This window comes from Herpailurus yagouaroundi, unplaced genomic scaffold (assembly GCF_014898765.1).
Source record: "Herpailurus yagouaroundi ecotype Mexico unplaced genomic scaffold, PumYag 140, whole genome shotgun sequence".
Lineage (NCBI taxonomy): Eukaryota > Metazoa > Chordata > Mammalia > Carnivora > Felidae > Herpailurus > Herpailurus yagouaroundi.
Genome location: NW_024412395.1, coordinates 58,214,860 through 58,241,857, shown reverse-complemented (window position 1 = coordinate 58,241,857; position 26,998 = coordinate 58,214,860). Strand labels below are relative to the sequence as shown.

General features: G+C 40.6%; 1 protein-coding gene across 1 annotated transcript; it reads left to right on the top strand.

Moving 5' to 3' along the window:
• Positions 1-16,505: 16,505 nt before the first annotated feature.
• Positions 16,506-18,817, top strand: LOC121030753 (tetratricopeptide repeat protein 30B). The gene has a single exon (XM_040475479.1). The coding sequence runs from the start codon at positions 16,741-16,743 to the stop codon at positions 18,736-18,738; it is 1,998 nt and encodes a 665-aa protein (XP_040331413.1). The 5' UTR covers positions 16,506-16,740; the 3' UTR covers positions 18,739-18,817.
• Positions 18,818-26,998: the final 8,181 nt, after the last annotated feature.

Sequence of the window (26,998 nt, the reverse complement as noted above, 5' to 3'; positions counted from 1 at the left end):
TTTGAAATTCTGGGATTATGCAGTTAGAAACTTAGCTTTTTTCATGTTGACTTTGTTCTCCCTGCATTTGTGTTTTTAGTTTCCAATAAAGTTGCAGGGGGAGAAGGCAAGCTTGCTTCAAGGAGAGAAAAGGAGAAACCCCACACATTCAAGAGGCTACTGGAACTAGTTTTCAGATTGCTTTATGTCTTTAGTATTCAAATCCCCACTACCTGATCATCAAATTCATTGCAGTGTAAACGGGTCTATGATTTTTTTCTGTGTTTGGAGTTTATATTAGAAATTAAGATTTACTGCATCTGCAGACCATTTTTAGCCTTTTTATGAAAAAAGTGGAGGCAATAGAGACCCACTTGTCCAATGTGTCATTTTAAACACAGTGGGCAAAGCGGAGGGTGGCAGCTTTATTTATCACCACATGCTCACTGGAGTGCTGGTAAATGGAATTGCTTGCTCTGCCAAGCACACAGGGAATAAGCACAGCAGTGAGGCTGGGTTTTTACAGCAGCTCTGTGATCTTGAATTACGAAAGGATTAGACAAGGTTTGAGAGAAGGGAGGCTCTGTTGTTTTTCTTCCCTCTTTTGTGAAGATTTGAGGGTGAGGAAAAGCCTAGAATAAAGATAATAAAAAAAAGCCCACCAGATGATGCTCATTGGAAAATGGGTTGGGAGATTTCAGATTGATTCCCTCTGGTGATTTGCCAAGTCAGAAATCATGATGCAAATAATGACTTCTCTCTCTGGAGTGAGGAATTCATTAGTGTTAGACCTAAAGTCCTGCTGGGGCCCTGAAGCACTTGCTTTCACAGCCAACCTTACAGGCCACACAGTATTCCATTCCATGAATTTGAGAGTTGAAGCCCGTGTCTGTTTAATGACATTACTGATAAGTGAACTGTATTTTTTGGAGATGCTTATCTTTTCTCTTTGCTGCCAAACTGTGTCAAATCCAACTGACCTGCAAGCCAATAGCATTTGGATGTTTTCTTCATGAAAGATGTTATAGATGCCACTAGTACCATTTCTAGGCCAATCCTTTTCTTCTCTCTGCCTGCTTAACCTTTAGAGCATGCTCCCAGGTTCCTCTCTGATCTTCCCATCATCCTTGGGTGCTACCGCAAGGCATGTGCCTGACAGAAGCCATCTTCCCAGAAACCTTATTCAAAGGCTTCAGTGTAATGGGAGGCTCTCTCCTTGCAGATCCAACCTTAGCTTATCTCTCAATCCTCATCGGCAGCCACCAAACTCCTTGAACAAGTCATGCTCTACCTTATTTCTGGGCCTTTGCAAAGACTGGTCACTTGGGAAGAAATACCCATATGTTAAGGTCAGCAAAGGCTGTCATAACCAAATACCATAGACTGGGCAGCTTAAACAGACATTTATATCTCACAGTTCTGGAGGCTGGAAGTTCATGATCAGGGTGCCAGCATGGTCAAGTTCTGATAAGGACTCTTTTCTTGGCTTGCAGACGGCTGCCTTCTCACTATGTCCTTACAAGGTGTAGAGAAATCGCTTTCTCCTCCTCTTATAAGGAAAGTAATCCCACCCGGAGGGTCCTCCCCTCATTACCTCATCCAACTCTACCTCCCAAAGGCTCTGTCTCCAAATACCTTCACGTTGGGTCTTAGGGCTTCAACCTATGTGTGTTGCAGGGACACAAACATTCAGTTCCTAACACCATTCCACTATCAAATAGGCTTTGCTTCAGGACTTCACTTAAATGCTACCTCTGCTGGGAGTATTTCCCAAAATGCCCAAGGCTATATTCTCGTACATCATCCTGTGTTTATCATGGTACTTCTTACACTGTAAGGCAACTGGTATACCTATAGGTCTTCTCCTGCCAGGCTGAACTCCTTGAGGGCAGAAACTGAGTATTATTCACTGATGGATCCCTACTACTCAACATAATAACATGCATACAGTAAGCATTTTAACACCTGTTGCCTGACTGCATTAGTCAGGATCATACTAATTGTTTCAAACAACAATAAAATGTAGGACAAAGAAGTGTATTCCTCGTACATATAACAGTCCAGTGCAGTTGTTTGGCAAGAAGCATTCCATGGGGTGATTCAGGAACTCAGGCTCCTTCCACCTGTGGCTCCACCAACCCCTAACTAAGGCTTTAGAGTGCTATTCTAGTCAGCAGATGGGAAAGAAAGGATGGAAACAACATACCTCTTGCCTAATCACTTCTGCCTGGAAGTGACATGCTTCTCTTCCAATCACATCCCATTGGTAACAAGTGGCTCCAGCCATATACAAGAGGGGAGAGGGCAAGGGGAGCAGACTGATAAATATGGTCTCTGATGGGCAGTTGCTTCCAAACAATCACTCCTTATTACGGAATGAATGAATAAATGAACAAACAAATGAATGACATCAAAGACACAGTACAATGGAAAGAACACATGAATGTTGGGACCAGGAGGCAATATATTAAATCATCCAACAACCTGATTTTATAGGAGAAGCAAGAGATTCAGAGGAAATGACTGGCCCCAAACTGTTTAGTGGAAGACCTGGGGTTTGAATTCAGGTAATCTTGGTTCTTGCCCTAGTTTATTGAATGGAAAAGCCACCCTCCCCCACCCCCCACCTCTCTGAACTTCAGCTTTGTCATCTGTAAAATAGTATTGTGCTAAATGCTTCCTAAGATCCAGTCCAGAAAAGAGGCCACAACCAAGATCTTGAAGGTTTGTTCTGAGAATGGTATAGTTCAGGTCCCTGGGATCACACTTGACAGCCAAGAAGTAAAAATGTGATCTGTTGATTGGTTGTTTGACTGAATATCCTCTGTTGATCAGAAATAATCCTTCAATGAAATGAACTACATTGTGAAGGTATTTAGAACAGGGTGACAGAACACTATCCTCATACCTTTATTCATCCATAATTAGCCTGGATTTGCACCTGAGGTCAGTTGAGCATGGCCTGAAGGTCTGTGCCACTCCTCAGGCAGACCTTAGACCATCACACAGTGAGAATGAGAGTGAGACTGTTTCTCAGTTATTTGAGATGAGAATTTGACATCTGATGGTATTCTGATTCTTAACAGCAATCGTGTTCTTTCTTTGTAAACATTTCTAACCATGCATTTCATGCTATTCAGATGTGCTCTAAATCTCAAATTTTAAAACAACTGGGTAGAAAAGATAAAAGAGGACTGAAAAGCATGCTAACTTCATTAGGAGCCTATTTTAGGAAATAAAAATAATAAACTTGAATGACAGTTTTCAAAATGAAGTTCAAATGGGGATAAACTCAACTAATCATTTCTGAGAAGTTACTGTGAAACTTCAAATGTTTCTTAGCCCCAAGACTTCCTTTTAGCTATAATGACTTCCTAGACTCTCATTTAGCTAAATGACTTAGGCTTAAATTCTCAAAGTGCAAATCAGTAAGAAAGTGTCCTAGAACTCTTACAAGTTTTTATTTTCGTTTAGACCATTACATTGCCTCCGGGGAAAATAAAAGGCATCCCCAAAGTTCTGAAACTTTGTATTCCCATGCATATGATTCAATAAACATGATCACAGCCTCCTTTATACCTGCCAAACTCCAGGTCCTCTCACTGTGAAATCCTGTTCTGACTTATATGCCTTACCTCCTGTCTTATTACCCTCCATATATCCCTTGGGAAGAATATCCCCTTCCTGAGGTTGGCAAAAGGGTAGCATAGAAATTATGCTGCTTTGAGGGTTTCCGGCAAAGCACTTCCTAGGCTCAACTTCACGAGGGAGGCCTCCCCACCTTCCCCCAGCCCCACCACTGCCATTTCACACAATGTACCTTCCACCCCAAATCTGGAGCACTGATCTATAAAGAAGAAAGGGAAAAGAAAGCTGTCTAAAGAGTCTTAATTCTTCTTCATGGAATAAAGCAACATGTTACTGTGGCTTTTGACCTCCAGGGGTTGGATTAGACGATTTTCCACATGGTTTATTGTGAAGGGTTTTATTGCACATTCACCTCACAGATCCCCCCAACAATTTAATTGCCATAAAAAATAGCTAACATATGTGGCAGGTTTTAAAAATGTCCGCCCGCCAAATGGATTTGCTTTCCATGCGGCCACCCAGCGCTGGCAGCTTTTCCTCCACGCACCTCACTAAGGTTCTAAGCAACAGGGTTAGAGTCACCCGAGGAGCTGTAATGAATGTGGCTCTCAAAAGAGAGGAGACAGACTCCCTGCTCCTATGACCCTCAGAGACATGTCTTGGTTGTCATTTGTCTTTTTCTATGCTGGTGGGAGTTTTGTTTGCTTGTGTTTCCTCTTTGGGAGGTGACTTTTTAAAGAACATTCTGGGAAGGTGCGTAGGGGGATGGGCTAAATAGGTGATGGTATTAAGGAGGGCACTTGTTGGGATGAGCACTGGGTATTGTATGTAAGTGATGAATCACTGGGTTCTACTCTGGAAACCAATACTATACTGTATGTTAACTAACTTGAATTTAAATAAATAAATTGAAAAAAAAAAGAATATTCTCTGTGGAACATCAAAAGTTTGTATAGTCCTTGATTCCATGAACATAGAATAATCTAAAAGGGCCCATGGTCACTGTCTTAGTGGGCTAGTCCATCATATTCTCCCAAGTGTTTTCATTTGTATGCCAGCAACATTACTAACCTATCTGTTAAAAACATAGAGGAAGAAATCTATCATAATCTACTAAAAGTAATGCAATCATTTTCTTAGTAGGAAGTCACATCCCATTAGCTAGTAACAACAATACTAAAAAAAAAACCATGGATGCGGGGCGGCTGGGTGGCTCAGTCAGTTGAGCATCCAACTCTTGATTTCAGCTCAGGTCATGATCTCAAGGTTCCTGAGATCCATGCTGCCAGCACAAAGCCTGCTTGGGATTGTCTCCCTCTCCCTCTCCCTCTCCCTCTGCCTCTCCACCGCTCATGCGCATGTGTGCATGTGCTTAAGTGTGCTCTCTCTCAAAATAAATAAATAAACTTAAAAAAAAAAAAAAAACATGGATGCACTTCTCTTTACATAACAGATGCTACTTCTTAGAGTAAGGCTGCCTTCTGGGAATTCCTTCTAGTTAATTAATGTTCCTCTACAGACCCAATAACCAGGTGTGATTTCTCCCTTGACCTGTCTTGTCACTTGCCATAGTGTCTCCTAGTTATTACTGGGCAATCCAAAAGGCATCTTCATAGAAGTCCTAGAACAAGCCTGTTAACAGCAGTCCCCCATCCTTCTTCAGTCATGGTACCCCCTTCAGCTGCCTATGACCCAGGCTGAAGAGGACACTGCCCATCAGAGGAATGCCATTGTATGTCCCTGGGTGCCAGCAAGATTTCTTAAGCTCCAGGTATGAGAAGAAAGTTGGGGAAGATCAAGCAAGACCTCCTCCTGTCCTATCCCCTCAGACCCTCACCTTATCACCTGTTTCAGGCCCAGTGAAGTCTCTCTTGGGCGACTCCATCAGCTTCTGATCTCAAAATTAATCCAAAGGACAACAGAGGATCTTTCCTTTCTTTATCCTCCTGGCCCAACAGACATTTTTTTAAATCCCCTCCTCTTTCCCCTTTAGTAACAGCATCAGAGAGAGGAATATTGTTTTAGGAGCTAGTAGCAGAATTCATCTGGTGGAGACTTATTTTTTGTATACCAAAACATCTGGATAAGCCACTTTGGCTGTAGCAGATGGGCTACAGATGGTCCATAGGAGATGAGCTGAATGAGACAAGAAGGTGTATAAAGTGAGAAGAAGTTTTGAGTTTCTAGGAGCAGTGCTGGAAGAAGACAGGGCCTGAGAAAGGGGAGAACTAGGAGAAATGAGAAGAGGTGATGTGAAGAGATGACCCAGGAAGAGAGCAGGGAGTCTGTGACTCAAGAGAAGCCAAAGTGAGTGAGAAACCCCCAGTGCAGAATATGAAAGATGGACTTTTTAGAATAGGAATAGCTAATCTTTTCAATATAAAGTTGTTTATTCTGTCATGGACACCAGTCTTATATTAAAAGGAGCTGAATTAAATCCATTCAATGAAACAAGCAGTAGGTTTAAAAATAATGAAGATCATTACTAATTAATGAAGACCATTTTAATTAGCTCAATATATCAAAACATGTCATATATATAGGCACCCAAATAAACTGAAATTCTTTTTTATACACAGCTATATATTGTACCTGGGGTAAGAAATAGGGTTTAACTGCTTCTCTTTAACACAATCGTTCTCACATACATCGCCTTAGCCAATGTTACTCCTACTCAGTACCTAGTGGGAATGGTATGGGGGAGAGGGGAAAGAAAATGAGTGGCTTCCATATTTGTATAGCTATTATATTTAAAGAGAGGATATGCAATGAAAAGCAATAATTCAAAGTCAGTGGGAGTGAAAAATCTGAGTATGAAACATTGGGGGTGGGTTAGTCAGTTGAAATCCAGAATGCCCAGTTAAATTTGAACTTCAAATAAACAGGTGACTTTTCAATATATATCCCAAATATACTTCTCCTTATACTAGATGTCTTGCAGTTTTATTTGCAAAAGCTGGCAAACCTAGAGTAGGGGGATGCTGAATATGTTAGCAGGAAAAACCATTTTAAATGGCACAGAAGAGTATGATTTGGGTACAGTGAACATCTGGGTTAAATAATATTGTATAGTTTCAAAGGTACTGTATTTAGAATCAGGTTCAAAGCCCTTTCACTATGAAACACATAATCTGAATATATCCTTGCAACATCAACACCAGCTATGAGACCATCAAGGAGGTCCTAACATGACTGTCTTACTGATATGTCTAAAAAACAGCTATTTTATCCTTGAAGGGAATTGCTACTTAGACCCTTAAGCTTAAAGAAAAACCAATTCCTAGAGAGGCAAGTCAATAGCCTCTCCTTTGACTTCCTACCTTTAGGATCAACAGAATGAAATGCAGCCTGGGGACCCTACCTACCGAAGACTGCAATTCTCAACTAGCTTAGTCACCAAATAACCAAGTTGGAGGCCCTCTCCCCACTCTCCTACTACCTAGCCTTATCAGGCAACAATCATCACACTATTAAAATGTACAAATTTTGTTTTAAAAAAGATCTAAGCCATCCACAGAGGCAAAGTGAAACAATAGGAAATATTTTCCAATTAAAAAAAGGTTATTACAAAGGTGCTTAATAAAATACAAGGTAAATGCACTTAAATTCATAGCTTAAAGTGAAATGTGGGGAACCTATTTCATTTTTATTAAAGCTGGATTTATTGCTTTGGTTTATTGGTTTATGTTCCCAGAATTTAATTTAGTCTCTAGATGATTTGCCCAAAGGTAAAGCAGATGGGTCAGCTGGGCGTTAGACGATACTAGCCAAGGGGTTGTGGTATAGGTACTACCTCTGGCCCACGCCAGCCACTCCCAAACAAAACGCATTCCAAAAAATCTTTCCAACTCACTCCCAACTTCATCAGGATGAGCTTTTTATAAACATACCTTGCTTTTTACCTTTGCATTGGAACCCTACCTTTCTCTCTCTCATATTTGCAAACTTAAATCCTACCCATCCTTGAAGGCTCCTTGATGGCATCACCCCACTTCCCTAGCCTGTCAGCCCTCAGTGGGGGCTGCACTACTCTAAGGGGGCATTTTGAATATCTGTGGGGATGTTTTTCTGGTGTCGTCATGGCCTAGCATTTATATGTATATTAAACTACATACTGTTTTATAGAAATAATTTTCCTTTTATGTCTTCTTCATATTATAGCAGGAACATTATGTTGGTAGTGTTGATTTAAAAATTAGACATATAAGAAAAAAGTAAAGGACCAAGAGTAGCCATGACACTTCACTTCTGAAAATGGAAAGTACAGAAGGGGTATTTACCCAGCCATATTTGGATTTATGATGGAACTGTAGACAATGATGCATCAGTCCAAAACTTGATAAACTAACAATGGAATAGAATATAGAGCCCCAAAATGGGCCTGTATACATATGGAACTTTGTATACTACAGAGAAGGCATGTCAAATTGAGGTAAATGGAGACAGTGTTCAATAAATGGAGCTGAGACCAAAAGGTTTCCATTTGGAAAAAAATCCGAGTTTCTACCTCACATAATATACAAAAATCAATTCCAGATGCATTAAAATTTTAAATAAAGAAACAAAACTTTAAAAAATATATATGAATAGGGGCAGTTATGTGTCTGACTTTGGCTCAGGTCATGATCTCACAGTTCATGGGCTTGAGCCCCGCATTAGTCTCTGCACTGACAGTGTGGAACCTGCTTTGGATTCTCTCTCCCTCACTCTCTGCCCCTACTGTACTTGTGCTTTTTCTTTCTCTTTCAAAATAAATAAACTTAAAAAAAAAATACATGTGAATATAATGTAGCCATGAAATAAAGAAGCTTTAAAAAGAAGTCATAAAAAGCATTGACTATAAAAGATTAATAAATCTGACTACATTAAACTTAAGTACTATATCTTTTTTAAATTTTTTTTTTGATGTTTAGTTTTGAGAGAGAGAGACAGAGTGTGAGCAGGGGAGGAGAAGAGAGAGAAAGACACACACACAGAATGCAGAGCAGGCTCCAGGCTCTGAGCTGTTAGCACAGTGCCTGATGGGGGGCTCGAACTCACTGACTGTGAGATTATGATTTAAACTGAAGTCAGACGCTTAACTAACTGAGCCACCCAGTCACCCCTAAGTACTTTATCTTAAAGAAAGTGAAAAGTTACAAACTGGGAGAAGAGGCTTGCAACTCATATAACTGATAAAGGATTACTATCATAGGTATACAAAGAACTCCTAAAAATCATAAGAAAAACACTAATAAGCTAATTTAAAAAATGAGCAAAATGTAAGACTGGGCTTTCCACAAGAGAAACTATAAATGGCCAATAAATATGAATTCTGACAATATGAAGTATTAGAAATAATGTAGATTTCTAGAATCTCTTATATGCTGTTGTGGGAATATAAATAAGACCAACTATTGTAGAAAACAGTTTGGCTTATATACTAACATTAAATATCCAAATACTCTAACAACACAACAATTCCACTTCTAGGCATATATACAGAAGAAGTCTTGGACACCTACACCAAGGAGTATGCATCAAAATGTCACAGCAGCACTTTTCGAAACAGCAAATATCGAGAAACAACCCAAATGCCCATCAATAGGACAGTAAATGAGTAAGCCATGGAATGTTCACACAATGGCATACAACAATGTAGTTGAAACCAGTGAACCACAGTGACACGTGCAACAATATGGATGAATCTTAGAATTATAACATTACAAAAGAGATACATGTGAATCTTTTTCATAAAGCTAAAATAAAAATGTCTTCAAGAAACTCATATAGATTCAATGAAACTGTATAAAAATGGAAGCAAGACAACACCAAACATGGGATCCAGGTTTTGGTTAATCAGGATGAGAGACAGGAGGATGGTTTGGAAAACCTCTCCAGAGTCAGATGTAGATTATGGTAAAGGTCCTACCTTTTATTTTGAGTGGTGGCACCACTGGTGGTTTTTACTTTATTAAAAATAGCTAAATAAGCAGAAGGCTAGAAGAGGACCATGCATGGACCAATAATGGAGATTGTGTGGGTGATCAAGGATTATGACTGATCAGTTCATGAACCTAAGGTTTTTTTTTCCTTAAAAGAAGAAAAAACACGGGGTGCTTGGGTGGCTAAGTCGAGTGTCCGACTCTTGATTCCAGCTCGGAACATGATCTCATAGTTCCTGAGATTGAGCCCCGCATTGGGCTCTGTGCTGACAGCATGGAGATTGCTCGGGATTCTCTCTCTCCTTCTCTCTCTACACGCCCCCCCCTTGACCCTCCCACGCATGTGCTTTCTCTCTCTCTCTCAAAATAAATAAACATTAAAAAAATAAAAAGAAGAAAAAATGGAAGGAAAGAAGGAAGAGAAATTATGTGCATAGGATGCTATATATCGTATATAAATTTCATTTCAAAACAATAAAGAGGGCCTTGGAAAATATTTGCTATAAAAGGGAGAAGCAAAGTACCTAATACAGTTATAAACCGCTGCCCTAGCCAAATGCTGGTTTGTTTTTACTATAAACTCTGAACCTCTATGTCATGTTTTACCACTCATGAGGCACTGCACATATTGTCTGGGTTGCAAATTTTTAATGTACTTATAGTATCTCCCCTAGACTGTAAGTTTCTTGAAGGTTCTGGATTCTCCACAATGCACAGCGCCTTGGGTAAAGTAAACACTCACTAATTTGAAGAATGAACAAATTGTACTATTAAATTTGATGCTTTAATTTCTTAGAGAAGCAGGTTTAGTGAAGAACAACAGATAATAGCTCCTCCACTTTCTGGAGTTTATCAGGCACTCTTAGGAATACAGCATCTGAAATGTCAGGAGAATGTCCACTCCTGGATGCAAACGTTCAACTTAATAGTTTTGACCTATAGTTATTTAAGCTTAAGATACTCTAATAAGAATCCCAAGGAATCTCAATATCTCCATTTATGTAACAAAAACTGTTAAAATGTATTAAGTACCTACTATGAGTCAGATGCTTTGTATTATCTTGAACAAAGAAATTATTTTGGTCCCTGTATTGCCAATAAGGGAACTGCAACTTAGTGAGGTTAAGAATCTTTTCCATGGCTATACTGTTGACCATGGAAGGACAGGTATTTGACTTCAGATGGTTTTATGCTGAACTAGTAGCCTCTTTCAACTGTGTTATGCCACCTGGGGACCTATTTATGTCTTCATTCAGTTTTTTATTTCTTTGTTGCTGTTGTTGTTTTTAAGGGTACTTTCCAGATAAAAGGCAAGGTCTGCAGGGTTCCATTTGCTGAGGCTAGAGAAGAATAAAATCATTTCTATAGTCACAGAAAAGGCAAAGAACCACTCTATGCACAGAAGTCCAGAGGTAAGAAAAGCATTTGATGTGCTTATAAAACAAAATAATGTTATTAAATTATTCAGTAGGAGAAGGTGATTAAATCAATTGAAGTTCTACATCATTCCCAACTTCTACTACCACATATAGCAACCATCCCTTCAAAACCATTTGGAGTCTCAGTCCCAAGACATTCCCCTACATTCAGGCAGCAAGAATCACTAAAATGAATGACAACAATTACACACCTGAGACAGAAACTCTGACTGAGGAAGCAAAGCCAGTGGGAATTCTGTTTTGCACAAGGAGATCCCCAGAGTAAAACCCTTAATAAAGAAGGGAGATAAAGTGCCTTGAAATCTTTGTAAGGGCCCTAGGAAGAGATGAGGGGAAGTCATTTAGGAGACTTCTTGCAGATCTGGAAGAGAAATGGTGGTGGCAGAAAGCAGGGCAAGTAATGGAATTTGGAGAGAAATATACAGAGTTAATATATTTCAAAGGCAGACTGTCAGATGTGTACTTATTGGATATGGGGAGTTTGGGAGCAGGTGGCTTGAAGGAGAGGCTGCGTTTCTGAGTTGGGTCTCCTAGTCCACCAGCACAGGACCTAGGAGTACATTCCACAACTTTCTGCAGAGAAAGCCTTAAAAAAGAGTACTGTACTTTTGAGACAATTGGATGGCTGGTTGTCAAAACCATCATGGATGGCTCCTGGTAGAAAAACAGTTTGGGGGCTTTGCAAGTCAGAAAATGTGTTCTGAGGCTGATAACAACTTTAAGAATATCATCCTTTGAGGGGCACCTGGGTGGCTCAGTTGGTTAAGCGTCCAACTTTAGCTCAGGTCATAATCTCGCAGTTTGTGGGTTCGAGCCCCGCGCCGGGCTCTGTGCTGACAGCTCAGAGCCTGGAGCCTGTCTTTGGATTCTGTGTCTCCCTCTCTCTCTCTGTCCCTCCCATGCTTTCTCTCTCTCTCTCTCTCTCTCTCTCTCTCTCTCTCTCTCTCTCAAAAATAAATAAAACATTAAAAAAAATTGAAAAAAAAAAGAATATCCTCCTCTGACCATTGACTTCACAGACCTTTCCCATTCAGTTTAAATGCTCAAATGAAGTGATGTGGGCACCAGCCCCAGCAGTGCATTCCACATCACACTCCAGCTGTGGGGAATACATTTTTCAATGGCAGTACCACAACTGTGTCTACTCCACTAATTCCTTTTTATAAACCGTGTTATTTGAGTTCTGCCTAATAAATTAGTTTGGATAATAACACCATAAACCTCAAAATAGAAACTATTCGATGAAAAGCAAGATATATGAAGAAGAAAACATATTAATTACTATATAAAATATTAATAGAGCTGGAGCTACCAGAGAAAAAAGATTAAGTCTCATTGAGGTTAAATTTCTCACCATCTGAGCGTGTATGTTCCCCGGTGTGGATTCAGCATACAATCTTTTCCAAACGTCTTAAACGATTGAACAGATGCCCCTAAAGGTCAGTGAACTACATTGCAAATTTGGCAGTAATTTATTCTTTTCTTCCCTATTTACAGATAAGAGGTGAGAGGTGGTAGAAAGAGGGTCAGTTCTATCATCATCAATAGACACAGAGGAACAAAAAAATCAAGCTGGACTCTAGAGGAAGCAAGGAATCTGAGCCTCTCAATCTGGCCATCCTGCAGAAAATGGCCTGGAATGGACGGGAAGCAGAAATAATAACTTGGCAAATGGTTTTGCAGACGGTTTTCCTTTATTAAGGAAAATGTTTAATCAGAGCTAAGGTTGAAACACTTATAAATAAAGTGTTTACTAAGAGGAAGTGGCTATTTTTACAGGATAAGTAAGAAACAATCATTTCCAATTAGCTTTACAAGAGAATGCCAATAGAGATGGGATCTGATCACCTCTTGTTTTGGCAGGGAGAAACATAAGCATATGAAGAACCAAGCATCATGCTTTTAGCTCCTACACATTTTGCCTGAATGGAATTCTTCTATATGGTGAACATGCTGCCCTTTATGTAGCAAAATCCACCCTGAGTCAAAGCCTAAATCCTTTCAATAAGGCACTAAATCATTTCATTGCAACCACCAAATGCTTTCTTATTGCTAGGAATGGTACGATACACTTACTTTTTGATACATGCTCCAATTTTTCAAGATTTTGTTGGAAACAAAACGGTCCTTTATGACATTTTATAATATTCCACCCCATTTATTGCTTTCCAGAATTTCTTTCATTAATTAAAGGGCCTTCTTTCACTGCTGCCCCTCCCCCCAAACTAATCTATTCCCCAACTGCCCATCATAGACTAAATAAAAGTCAGTCTATCACAGCAGCAGTGATGGTCATGCCAATTTCACACTGTGATTTGTGCACTCATTTCATTTTGAAAATGACCCTGCCCTCCATCTGTCTAAGCCGAATGTCCTGCTTTTTTCAAGCCAGGCCTCGGGAACAGCAGCACATGAAATAAGGGGGAAAACATAGGATGGCATCCCTCTTGCTCCCACTAGCTGCCACACTCACAGATAGATACTGACACAAAGAGGGGACCCCAACTGATGCCTGAAGGGATCAGAGAAATTTGGGGAAGACAGTTCTTCAGTTTTTCATACATTTCCAAGAAACCATTTGAAGGTGAATGCTTTCATGATACAACTCTGAAACAGACTAAAGAGATAAAAGGCAATTTCCAATTTCCATGTTCTGTCATTTTACCTTGATTTAATAGCAAATTACCAAAGGTAACAGCTTAATACATAAGAATTTAAACTACATTAGGATTTTTAAATATTGAGTCTTGTGGATGTTAATTTTTTTTCCCAAGAGGTGTCAATCAGGCAGTCATAAAAGAGAAGGCACCCTATTTCCTGATTACTCAGGCACACTAGCTAGCATCCCTCAAATCATGTACCTCCTTTAGCTGAAGACCAGAAAAGACTGCAGCCAGAGATTGGGTTGGAAGAAGTCTTTGAGTAGGGTTATACGGGTCTTCCTCAGCTGCTTTCTCTGGAAATCTTGAGTGGCCCAGAGTCCCCCTCAATTCCTCTGAAATGGGTGGAGTTTGTCCTTTTGTCAGTACTCATGCAGAAGGCTCCTCATCCGGTCCCATCTAGAAGAACACAAGTTTGACAAAGTTCTCAGCAAGGGAGAATAATGTATAAATAGATGAAATCAGTTTCTTGATAGTATAGCATCCAGATGCCTTACTGAAATCTCTTTTTAGCTATAATAGGTGACTAGAAACTATGCTGCCATCCACCAATCACTTCTTAACATCTACTTACAGATGCATCTCAGGCCAGGAAGTTCACACTTTACTGCTCTAACCAAGGTGGCTTGTTTTTTGGGTTTTTTTTTAAATGTTTATTTATTTTTGAGAGAGAGAGAGAGAGAGAGTGTAAGTGGGGGGAGGGGCAGAGAGAGAGGGAGACACAGAATCTGAAGCAGGCTCCAGGCTCTGAGCTGTCAGCACAGAGCCTGATGCGGGGCTGGAAATCACAGACCATGACATCATAACTTGAGCCGAAGTCGGACGCTTAACCAACTGAGCCACTCAGGAACCCCAAGGTGGTTGTTGTAATGGGAAAATAACAACCAAAAAACCAACATACTAGTATTCCCTTAAAACTAAGCCCTTAAAGGGGAACCTGGGTGGCTCAGTTAGTTGGGTGTCCAACTTTGGCTCAGGTCACAATCTCACAGTCCGTGAGTATGAGCCTTGCATCAGGCTCTCTGCTAACAGCTCAGAGCCCAGAGCCTGCTTCAGATTCTGTGTCTCCTTCTCTCTCTGCCCCTCCTCCTACTCACACTCTGTCCCTCTCTCTCAAAAATAAAATAAAAACATTAACAAAATTAAAAAAAGAAAAACTAAGACCTTAGCTAATAAACATATATTGAATTAATTCAACAGTCACTCTTTCCTAATAACTTAGCTTTTGGATATCATGGTCCAGTTGTTTCTTTTCTCTATCTACTAAGCAGAATACAGGGTTCTTATTAAGCTTAGAAAAAATATATGTAAATAGTCTAATAGAGTGCCCTATAATATGGTTGATATTGGCACCAAAATTTATTTATAGAGAAGACTTACGGGCTGCAACACTATTGAGGCAATAAGAGATTTGCATTGAATTCTTGAATTATATAGCAAAGGCACGCTTTTACCTGGACTATGTTTATCTTGGATTGTACCAAGGCCAATGGAAATCTGAAAGACTGTGGAAGGCTATGAAAGAAAACCCCCTTACCTTAGGCCACCAGCAGAGGCACTGCCTATTATATTCATAAGTTATAGCTAATTTTATTATCTTAAGAACTGCCACTACCTCAATGGGATAAGCCAGTTTTGTCTTCTGCTATCTTGTCTACTTTTCTAATTCTTGACTGATAAAATTGTGTTCATCCCCCACAAATTTTACAGTCTCCACATCAATCTAAATTATGGGTATGTTTTTTATTAGTAATCCATTATAACTTTATAGAATAACTAAGTCCCTAGTTTTCCACTGTTCTATGAGGGGCACTATTAAATTCAAAAGGATTTATACAAAATAGCTCTGAGGTTGTAACACGGAATCTAGAGCATCTATTCCAAATAAAGACAAAGTAACAAAAGGAAATTCAGAATTTGTGTGTGTGTGTGTGTGTGTGTGTGTGTGTGTGCAGTAGCAAATTTCCAGAGATCTTCAAACTAAGAATCTGAGGGGCAAAAATTAAAGTGTAGGAAATTTTCTTTTTCTTTTTACTAAAAGAAAATCCAATTTTTATCAGTTCAGTGATATCCCAAACATCATTAAAGCCTGACAAGTACAGGCTGGATGGATCTCTCTCTCTCTCTCTCTCTCTCTCTCTCTCTCTCCCACTCTATCACACATACACAAGCACACACAAACTAAGTAGGTTTGGAGAGTTAGAAGAGAATACTTTTGGTCGTGCTTTTATTCCCACTCCACCTTGGAAAAGACTAGGTCATGGATTTTTCCATTGTCTCCATCTGGTAGTGAAATTTGGAGTAAGGCAAGGTGTAGGGCCAGGTTTAAACGCCAATATGTGCTTAATAATGTTTGTCGTCGTGTAAAAGGGGGAGTAGCGTAAGAGGGAGACACCTGGAACTAAAGGCAATCCTCCCCAGTACCAGATAAGATCCACAGCACTCTTTCCTTCTGTGAACCTCTGGAAATAACAAAATAAGGACTCCTGGTCGCTGCACTATTTTGCTCTTATTATGTCCTCAGTGAGGCCTGAAAACTGAACCTTCTCTATTTGGAGAATGCCAAGTTGACATTCCGCCTTTTCAGTTCCCGTTTCTTTCACTAAAACAACGTGCAACGAAACTACTGATATACACCACATACTCTATGTGGTGTATATCACACCCAGGCTCAAAAACGCAAGGGACTTCAGCCCTTAAACCTTCCTCTCCGCGCCAGAGACGTAAGTGACAGAACAGGGAGCCAGTAATCCTGCTGTCTGTAAAAAGAAAAGGTCCCTGAACTCTCACCTTCTGACGACCGCAGATCCTTCCGGCAGAGACTACGCCTCCCAGCATGCAGAGCGGCAGCGTCCTGGGCAGCTGCGCGATTGGCCGGTGCATGCCGGGAAGTGGAGTTTCGGTCACTGAATAACCGGAGGAATTTCCTCTTTGCTAACGCCGCTCACACTCTGGAGTCTTCGGGGACGAATCCATATATGAGACCCTCACATTAGTGATTCCTTTCCAACCCTAGTCTGGTCTTCCCCCAGCAAAGTAACTTTGGGAGCACGCAAACCAACAAATATAAACCCGGAATAATCTTTGTGTCTTCCGTTTCCGGTGGGCTTGTTGCCATGGTAACCAGCACGCACCACCAGCTTGGCGGTTATGGCCGGGCTGAGCGGCGCGCAGATCCCCGATGGGGAGTTCACTGCCGTCGTGTACCGGCTCATCCGGGATTCGCGCTACGCCGAGGCCGTGCAGCTGCTGGGCGGCGAGCTCCAGCGGAGCCCGAGGAGCCGCGCCGGCCTGTCGCTGCTGGGCTACTGCTACTACCGCCTGCAGGAGTTCGCGCTGGCGGCCGAGTGCTATGAGCAGCTGGGCCAGCTGCACCCGGAACTGGAGCAGTACCGCCTGTACCAGGCCCAGGCCCTGTACAAGGCCTGCCTTTATCCAGAGGCCACCCGGGTCGCCTTCCTCCTCCTGGACAACCCCGCCTACCACAACCGCGTCCTCCGCCTGCAAGCCGCGATCAAGTACAGCGAGGGCGACCTGCCCGGGGCCAAGAGCCTGGTGGAGCAGCTACTGGGCGGGGAAGGGGGAGAGGACAGTGGGGGCGAGAACGAGCCCGATGGTCAGGTTAACCTGGGGTGTTTGCTCTACAAGGAGGGACAGTATGAGGCCGCGTGTTCCAAGTTCTTTGCGGCCCTCCAGGCTTCGGGCTACCGGCCTGACCTTTCCTACAACCTGGCTTTGGCCTATTACAGTAGCCGGCACTATGCCCCGGCCCTGAAGCACATCGCAGACATTATTGAGCGTGGCATCCGCCAGCACCCGGAGCTAGGTGTGGGCATGACCACTGAGGGCATCGATGTTCGAAGTGTTGGCAACACCTTAGTCCTTCACCAGACTGCCCTGGTGGAAGCCTTCAACCTCAAAGCAGCCATAGAATACCAACTGAGAAACTATGAGGCGGCCCAGGAAGCCCTCACTGACATGCCACCTAGGGCAGAAGAAGAGTTAGACCCCGTGACCCTGCACAACCAGGCGCTAATGAACATGGATGCCAGGCCTACAGAAGGGTTTGAAAAGCTACAGTTTTTGCTCCAACAGAACCCCTTTCCCCCGGAGACCTTTGGCAACCTGCTGCTGCTCTACTGTAAGTATGAGTATTTCGACCTGGCAGCAGATGTCCTGGCCGAGAATGCCCACTTGACTTACAAGTTCCTCACACCCTATCTCTATGACTTCTTGGATGCCTTGATCACCTGCCAGACAGCCCCTGAAGAGGCTTTCATTAAGCTTGATGGGCTAGCAGGGATGCTGACTGAACAGCTCCGGAGACTCACCAAACAAGTACAGGAAGCAAGACACCATAGAGACGATGAAGCTGTCAAAAAGGCAGTGAATGAATATGATGACACTCTGGAGAAGTACATTCCTGTGTTGATGGCCCAGGCCAAAATCTACTGGAACCTTGAGAATTATCCAATGGTGGAAAAGATCTTCCGCAAATCTGTGGAATTCTGTAATGACCATGATGTGTGGAAGTTGAACGTGGCTCATGTCCTGTTCATGCAGGAAAACAAATACAAAGAAGCTATAGGTTTCTATGAACCCATAGTCAAGAAGCATTATGACCACATCCTGAATGTCAGTGCTGTTGTGCTGGCTAACCTGTGTGTTTCATATATTATGACCAGTCAGAATGAAGAAGCTGAGGAGTTGATGAGGAAGATTGAAAAGGAGGAAGAGCAGCTGTCCTATGATGACCCCGATAAGAAAATCTACCACCTCTGCATTGTGAATTTGGTGATAGGCACACTTTATTGTGCCAAAGGAAATTATGACTTTGGTATTTCTCGGGTGATCAAAAGCCTGGAGCCTTATCATAAGAAACTGGGAACTGATACCTGGTATTATGCCAAAAGATGCTTCCTGTCCTTATTAGAAAACATGTCGAAACACACGATCGTGCTTCGTGACAGTGTTATTCAAGAATGTGTCCAGTTTCTAGAACAATGTGAACTTTACGGCAGGAACATACCTGCCGTGATTGAACAACCTCTGGAAGAAGAAAGAATGCATACTGGAAAGAATACAGTCACATATGAATCCAGACAGCTAAAAGCTTTGATTTATGATATTATAGGGTGGAATATATAGAGATGCCTGATAATATCTTTTATCATAATAGCTTTATATATCTATATTTGGTATTATTTTATCTATATTTAGCCATTGGCGGGGCACCTGGGTGGCTCAGTTGGTTAAGTGTCCGGCTTCAGCTCAGGTCATGATCTCGAGGTTCCAGAGTTCAAGCCCTGCATTGGGCTCTGTGCTGACAGCTTGGAGCCTGGAGCCTGCTTTGGATTCTGTGTCTCCCTCTCTCTCTGCCCCTCCCCTGCTCATGCTCTGTTTCTCTCTCAAAAATAAAAAACAGTAATAAAAAAAATAAATACATGTAGCCATTGGCATTTTTATATTTGTCATATGTTAAACTTTGTACATTTGCAAATCATAAACCTTATTTTTAAAATCGTCACAAATACTGAAAATTTGAAACCTAGAAAGATACGAAAAATTCAAAGCTGAATTGGGACTCTCTGTTTATTAGAACTTGTAGTGCCTATGTTCCCTCTCCTTTGTTATCACTTGTGCTTGGTTGTATTTGGAGAGTCCCTTCCACACGGATTACAATTTACAGGGACTTGCACTATCAAGTCCAGAACAGAGTAGTTAACATATAGGATTTCTAGGCATTTAAGAGGTTTAGAGATTGTGCTCTATTCTCACTATTTATTTGGAATGCACACAAATTGCATAGAGTGTAAGATGTTTTAGCAGGGTTTTTCTACATAGAGGTAACACTTAATGTAACCCCAAATTCCTTAGGTGGTAAATGTTTGGGTTCCTTGTTTTGTTTTTTTAAAATGCAAGATTCAGTGGGCAGTCTTGTGCCCTTAACAAAATTATGGTGCTATGGTATAAAGGCAATAAACAATTGTTTAAGAAACAACTTTATGTAGTTTTCTTTTGTTCCAATTGTTAAAAATTTGTACATATGAACAAGATGTACTGTTACTATTTTTCGTAACTCTGCTCTCATTTATCTCCAAATAGCAACTAATAGCAGAGGTAACCTGAGAACTTAGTTCTTAATTCCTACTTTTGTGTTTGCCACTTAGGATAGGTTAATGCTGGAGTTATTTCTGTGTTGTCACCGCTCTGTTATGGAAAAATCTACCTTATTCCCATGACGCCACCAAACTTCTACCTCTATTACAGATGAAAAGTTCTGAAACCTTCTCTGGTAGATTCAGAATGCTGGTTTCACACCTGCAACATTCCCAATTAGAACTCCGCTCATTCTGCTTAGGCATTTTATTTTCTGAACTATATAAAAACTATTTGCTCACCTACCCCCTTTCTCTCCATAAATGTAACTGTGAACCCCAACTTGACATGGCTTAGAAAAAAACAAAAGTTTTAGGTTGAAGTATATGAAATTGCTGATCTTGAAAGTTACCGACCTACAAAACTAGCAATTTCTTATGGTTCAATCTAATAGCTTTCTACTGATAGTGAACCCCTCCTATAAGGAGATGATGATTTTTTCCTTCAAGGAGAAATCACTTAGGCAATGTAGGTTCCCAGACAAGTTATGCTCAACATAAATCCTCTAGCATGAACTCCTGGGTGCTCAAATTCTGTCATACCAGAAAATCTGACATCATGAAATCCAATGGTTTTGAATTTCTAAGCATTTTTAGTCTTTATTATGTACACTGATACCATTCACTATTTACTATTTACTGCTATTTACTATTGACGTTTGATCCCAGGTTTGGAGGACAGTGTTTAATGACCTCTTCAGTGTATCCCATAGCACAATTCTATCTCTGGGAAATGGTCTTTGTTCAACAACTTTTGTGCTAAAAGTGTTGCTACTTCTTTGTGCAGTAGTAGCTCTATGCCCCTCTCAATCTCCATCACTCCTTAGGATTTGGAAAGTAATGAACTGAAATCTCATTTTCAACAGCCATGTTAAAATTCTGATTTTTTTTTTTTTGCACATTTCCTCTATTTTTTTTCTTAAAAAAATGCATAAAGTGTAAGTAATGTTAACCACCCAAAAGCAAATGTTTTCCAGATTCCCTTTTGCAAATAGCCTGGCCTTTATTCAGCCACATTTTATTTACCCAGGTGCTATGTGTTTGTGGTTTGCATGTATGTGTAATTTTGCTCTCCAGAACATAAAAAGCTTTTCAGAACTGTTTTTTAACCCCTTGCCGCTGGGCAGCTGGGATTTCCTGGTTAGCAATGAATCAGGAAATCCTGACTGCTCCTAACACTGAGTACAGGAATAAAGGTCAATCAAGGCATTTGTCCCCTTCCTTACCCATGCTCTCTGGAGAGGCACCCCCTCAGAGTGACAGACTGACTGTTGCCTAGCAACAGCAAAGACTCCTGAACCACACCTACGAAGCTGCCTAGCCTTCTGAGTCCTTGAGGAGACTGAAGGGTGAGGACATTCCTAACTCTCCAGAAACTTATTGTCCTTTATTTTTAGGATATATTTCTTTTAAACTCACCTTCGGAAGTACTTAGCTCTGCTTTTTGATACTATGATACTAACAGACTCTATATTTTGCCATTTAACCAAAGGCTTTCATCCCTAAAGTTCTGATGAAAAGCTTTTTTTCTATGCTCCTAGAACATTATGTGTTCAGTGCTAAGGCACTGTTCTTGACAAAAAAAAAAAAAGATTTCTGTGTATTTCTAAAGCTTTTACTCCTTTTTCATTCTATCTGCATGGCGTCTTTTATTTTTATTTAATGTTTATTTTTTAGAGAGAGAGAGAGAGAGCACACAAAAGTGGGGGAGGGATGGAAAGAGACACAGAATCCGAAGCAGGCTCCAGGCTCTGAGCTGTCAGCACAGAGCCCGACGCAGGGCTCAAACCCATGAACCACGGGATCATGACCTGAGCTGAAGTGGGACGCTTAACCAACTGAGCCATCCAGGCACCCCTGCACTGTGTATTTCAAAGGGATCAAATATTAAATCTAGTATCTCGTGATCTTAGTCAAACCCCCATCTTCACACATGTCCAGAATATAAGCATGTTTGTAAACAAGTTATTTCCATTTTCTCAGACATGAGTAACAATTTGATCTTCCCAGGACGACGAGCAGAGACTCCTGTGATCAGTAACAAGACTGTCAAAGGATTCCTATTCCTCCAGCCAGCCCTTCTTTGAATTTGGCCTCAGCTGTGGCACGAACGTTCACCCTAACTCCATCTGTGAGGTCAGGTGTACAGTGGCCATCTCTGATCCATTCATAAGAAGCAGACAACTGGGAACTGGGAGTGTGGGGACTGAAGGGGTGGGGTCATTGGGCAATGAAATCCTAGATGATACTCCCTTCCTGCAGGGTGAAATAGGAATATATAGGTATGGCCTCTCAGACCTCAGAAGAGCACCTCAGATGGAATCCATGTAGAACTGCCAGTGATAGGCGTGGCCCAAGATTATAACAATTTGTTTGTTTGTGTATGTAGGGCTATGGGGTTGTGGGGTGATGCCCAAATAAATCAGCTTACTAGGAAATGTGAGATAAGAAAAGGTAAATGGCTTGGAGGGGAAGCTTTAAAGGAATAACTTTCTGAAAGTGAAATCTTTCACTTCAGGTGAACACCAGCATTTTTGAATGTAAGTTTTTGTCTTAGGTTCCCTCGTCCTTTTCTTAATGGCTATGGATGATCTGGAAACATGTGGGAGACTGTGGTTTCGTGATGGTATTCTCTGACACACGGAGTAGCTTCCTAGAAATGGTGTGACTTACAGCTATCTACCATTCCCTAACTGCCTTTAGCTTTTGTTGACCTATCACTGGGACTAAAGTGACATCTGGGCTTTTTTGTATTCACTTATTGGGCTGTACCCATAGTATTAGTCAAACAGCACATTTTGTGACATGACCTCCTGTCTAGGGTTAAATGCTCAGCACAGTGTCTAGCTAATAAAGAATGAATTAAAAAGATTATTAATGCAATAGTCATTTTAGGGTAGTATTCAGCAAAAATATCTAAACTTAATCAGAATCACTGAGACCAAATTAGAAGGAACCTTAGAGATTTTCATTATAAAAAAGAAATCAGGTCCAAAAGAGAAAAATGGAGTACACCCAAAATTCTAGAACTCTTTCCATTGTGTTCTTAGACTTTAGAACTCCATCTTCTCTTATTTTACAGCTTTATTGTGACAAAATTTGTTTTTAAGAAGTACCTTCCCAGGTGTAATACGGATGCAGTGATACCAAAGATGTGACAGAATTGTGTAAGAATGAATTAAAGAGCTTGTCCATCAGCCAACACTAGACCCAATCAACAAATCACATCAGAAAATGGGTTTATGAGTACTATTGCAAAGAAAGAGACATATCCCTGAGGCCAAACACAGGCAAAAGTAAATGTGATTGGCAGTAAGACCTCATTTGCTTTCCCGATAGGGTAAGAAGCTGGACCAGCAAGCTTTACCAAAGGATTTCACTCTGGCAGCTGACAGTGTTAAGTGAAACTGCATGTTTAATGTTATCTTAATAGTTGACTCATCATTGAGAAAAAAGGGCTTATTTGTGGACAAAATGTAAACATGTAAGTAAGGTAGACAACAGCATGTCAAGTGGAAGAGTAGCTGCCTGAACCCTGAATGCTCTCTCACAGATGTGTTGTTGGGCAGGCCCTTGTGTACCATAGCTATCTGCCATTACTGGCAAGGGAATCCAGACATAATATGTCTCACTTCCATGGACCTAAAACTGGATGGGACAAAAAATATTCTGGAGAAGAGTCAAGATTCTAGAGTTTTGAAAATCTGGAAATAAATCCAGTAAGATACAAATTTTAGTAAGGATATAGGTAAGGGGGCTTTGAAAAATCAGCTTCCAGGGGCACCTGGGTGGCTCAGTCGGTTAAGCATCCGACTTCAGCTCAGGTCACGGTCTCACGGTCTGTGAGTTCGAGCCCCGCGTCGGGCTCTGGGCTGATGGCTCAGAGCCTGGAGCATGCTTCCGATTCTGTGTCTCCCTCTCTCTGCCCCTCCCCCATTCATGCTCTGTCTCTCTGAGTCTCAAAAATAAACAAACATTAAAAAAAAAAAAAAAGAAAAATCAGCTTCCAGGGAGGTGTGGCCAAAACGGCATATGCAGAAAAGACAAGCTTTGTGAAATTCAAGTTCAGTGTGAGGTGATAGTGCAATGTGTCCATCAAAAATGCGTTTATTAGTGACAGAAAAAGGGGATCATTGGCTCTACTCTGGCACATTCAGGCCTAGATACCTCACTTTAAGAACATCAAAGAGGCACATACAAAGAGCGATTGGGATGGTGAAGGATCTAGAACTCATAGGAGCAAAGGCTGGAAATGTGGGGGAACATGAGCTGCCTTTAAACACTGGAAGAGCTGCCTTTCATTAGAGCAACTGGACAGTAACTTATGACTACAGAAGACAAAAGTTACATCAATGGATAGAGGAAACAGATTTCAATCCAATAAACAAAAACCTCTTAACACCTCTTTAATACCTTAAAACCTCTTAAGATTTCAAGTTGGAAAAGCCTTCCCAGATAAGCAATACACTCCCATTTGGTCACAACAAATGTTCAGGAAGACTAGTTATCTGTGGCCTGGGGGATAGGAGAAAGTAGTCAATTATGTTTGGGAAAAGATAAGATGAGATGATTTCTAAGTTTTTTTCAGTCCAAGTTTATATGAGCCAGGAAGAAAATTTCTTTAATTAATTACTGTAAGAGCCAAAATCTTAGTGACACAAGTGATTATTTCAATGTACCAAGTAAGACTAGGTTCAACACAAAGTTCAGTCATTTCAGAGCCCAGAAAACTACAACCCGCCCTCTAGCGTAGGAGCCACAGGCAGGGACAAAACCAGTATCTGTGCACATGTCCTTCACTAACAGAGGCTACTCATGGGTACAGATTATATTCTATCCATTCTCTGTCAGTATAGCATGATGCTGCCAACAAAGGTTACATGGAATTAACATGAAATAAGCAACAATTTCTGTTAACAATGAGTGGTTTTGGTATTGTTTTATTTCTTCCCAGCACGTCTTAAAAATCACACATGGGCATTTGCTTATAGAACAGTACAGTCTAGGAAAAGCAATAAAAGGAGAATCCAAACATACACCAAAAGCACAGTATATAGACCGTGTGTTGAGCTCTTGTGGAAAACAACATGGCTCAGTCTGAACTGACAAAACTATGTTGAGATCTCTCAGGAATTTCCCTTTCCACTACATACCAATGTTTAAACCATAAATGTAAAGAGAAGAACTGTTTGTATGCATTAGTTACAGCAGTATAATGGCTTACATACAAGAGCTTACCCACATGTAGTTCCCAAAAGATTACTACAGTACTGGCAGGAATATGTACTGCCTTGGAGGAAGACTCAGGATAAGATATTATTCAAGTCAAGTTGTATCAGAGCCAAAGTATTCCACAGGCTTAGCTAAAAAGGACAAAAATTAAGAAATATAATCTACACATATTTCTCATAAGATTTATCATTGTCCAGGAACAGAGATACTCATTTTTCTGAAGGCACCATCACAGAAAAAAGGACTGACACACAACATAAGGAATAGAACCCCCCCTCCCCCCACAGGCTCTGCTCCACAGGAGCTGTGTGAGCAAACATCCAGAAGCATATAGTGGGTGTCTCAGGGACTGAGTGAGTATGCCACATCCACTAAGCCACATCTTAGGGCTACGAAGTTGGGACAGTAGGAATGAAAATCTAAGAATGAAAGTACATATAAATCCCATTGACTGAACAGATATATGAGAGTACAGGTTCACCATATAACTAGTGAAACATACTAGAATAGGTGATCCAAACCCACACTGTGGAAAGGATTTTCAGTGTTTCTACATGTAACTACTTAATTCCTGACATATTCTTGAAGAGGAACAGCCCTGAACTACTAAACAATCTCAGTCTTTAAACACTTATCCTCTCCCACCCATTTTAAATAATGGCTATTTCACGGAAAAAAAAAAAAAAAATCCCAACAAGGCACTGTGAACTTTTGGGGATATTCTTTAAGTAGCCCAAAAAATAATTATAGAAACCATATACCAGTAGAAGAATTTCATGTCCTTCATGGATATGTGAACAAGGTTACCTTAAGGATTAAACAGCATGTTTTCAAGGGTGCTCATGTTCATGAAAAACACTGCTAACAATAAGATGCCTGAAAAACAGGTATGCATGCTGCTTAGAAATCCACACTAAAGCATTTTCTTCCCTTCTCTTTCCTCTTTCCCTCTTAGATTTGGAAGTTCAGTCTCTGAAAAATGTTCTTAATGATGCTTAATATATTATTTTCTTCCTTGTGAAAAAAAAAACGTGTAAGACAATCTCCTTTGGGAACCAAAGAAGAAATCTTTTTATGTTCACTGAACTAAAGTTACTTTCATTCTGTGATGTTCTTTGGCTTGAGTGTTCCATCTGTCAGTGGTCCTCATTGACGTTTGTTAAGGAATTATTGTGGTCAGAAGAGCACAGTGCTCATTCTCTGAGGAGCTTTCTAGGTTCAAACTGGAATGCTTCAGGTTCACAGGAGACTAAACACCTCCAAGAAATAGAACACTGATTTAAAAAATAATTAGAGTGATAAAACCTAGCTAACAATATACTCTAAAGGGACTTGATTATGCTTCATCAATAAAATTATAAAAATTTTGTTTTCAAATCAGAAATATGAAGATGAAAAATGAAAATTGAAAGAAAAACCCATATGCAAACAGAACAGTGAGCTTCCCACTCCCTTTGAAGAAAACAAAATCTCTTAGACCCGGGTGCATTTTATTAATAATATACGTTAATATAACCTGTTGACGTTACAAGTAGTTTTTACAAATTCCAAGCTAAAGACAAACACTGTGGCTTAGGAAGCAGAAAGCCGAGTAACTTACATCCTTCATAGTAGACACCCTATTCAATAGTTAAGAAAAAGACTTACATTTTCTGAATTTTAGCATCAATGTATACATTAATTCAGGACACTGAAATTAATAAGAATTCAATGAATATATTGACATATGGCTCATTTGGAGCCTTGAGCAAAGCCTCGCTTCCCTAACTTGTAAAGCCAACGGTGATTCTGTATTCTTCAATCTGAAACTGGCACTTGTTTTCAGCTTTTCTCCCACCATGAGCTAAGCCGTAATTAAAATCAAAGTTACCAAAGATCAAGTGGTAAATGAAAAGCTATTAAAGCTGTCCTTAATGCCCATCTCAGTATTTCTTAAAATGTAGAGAACACTTTCCACAGCATTCCATTTTGGCTGCTTCACATACCAAGCACATGCAGTTTGTGAATCAATCCATAAT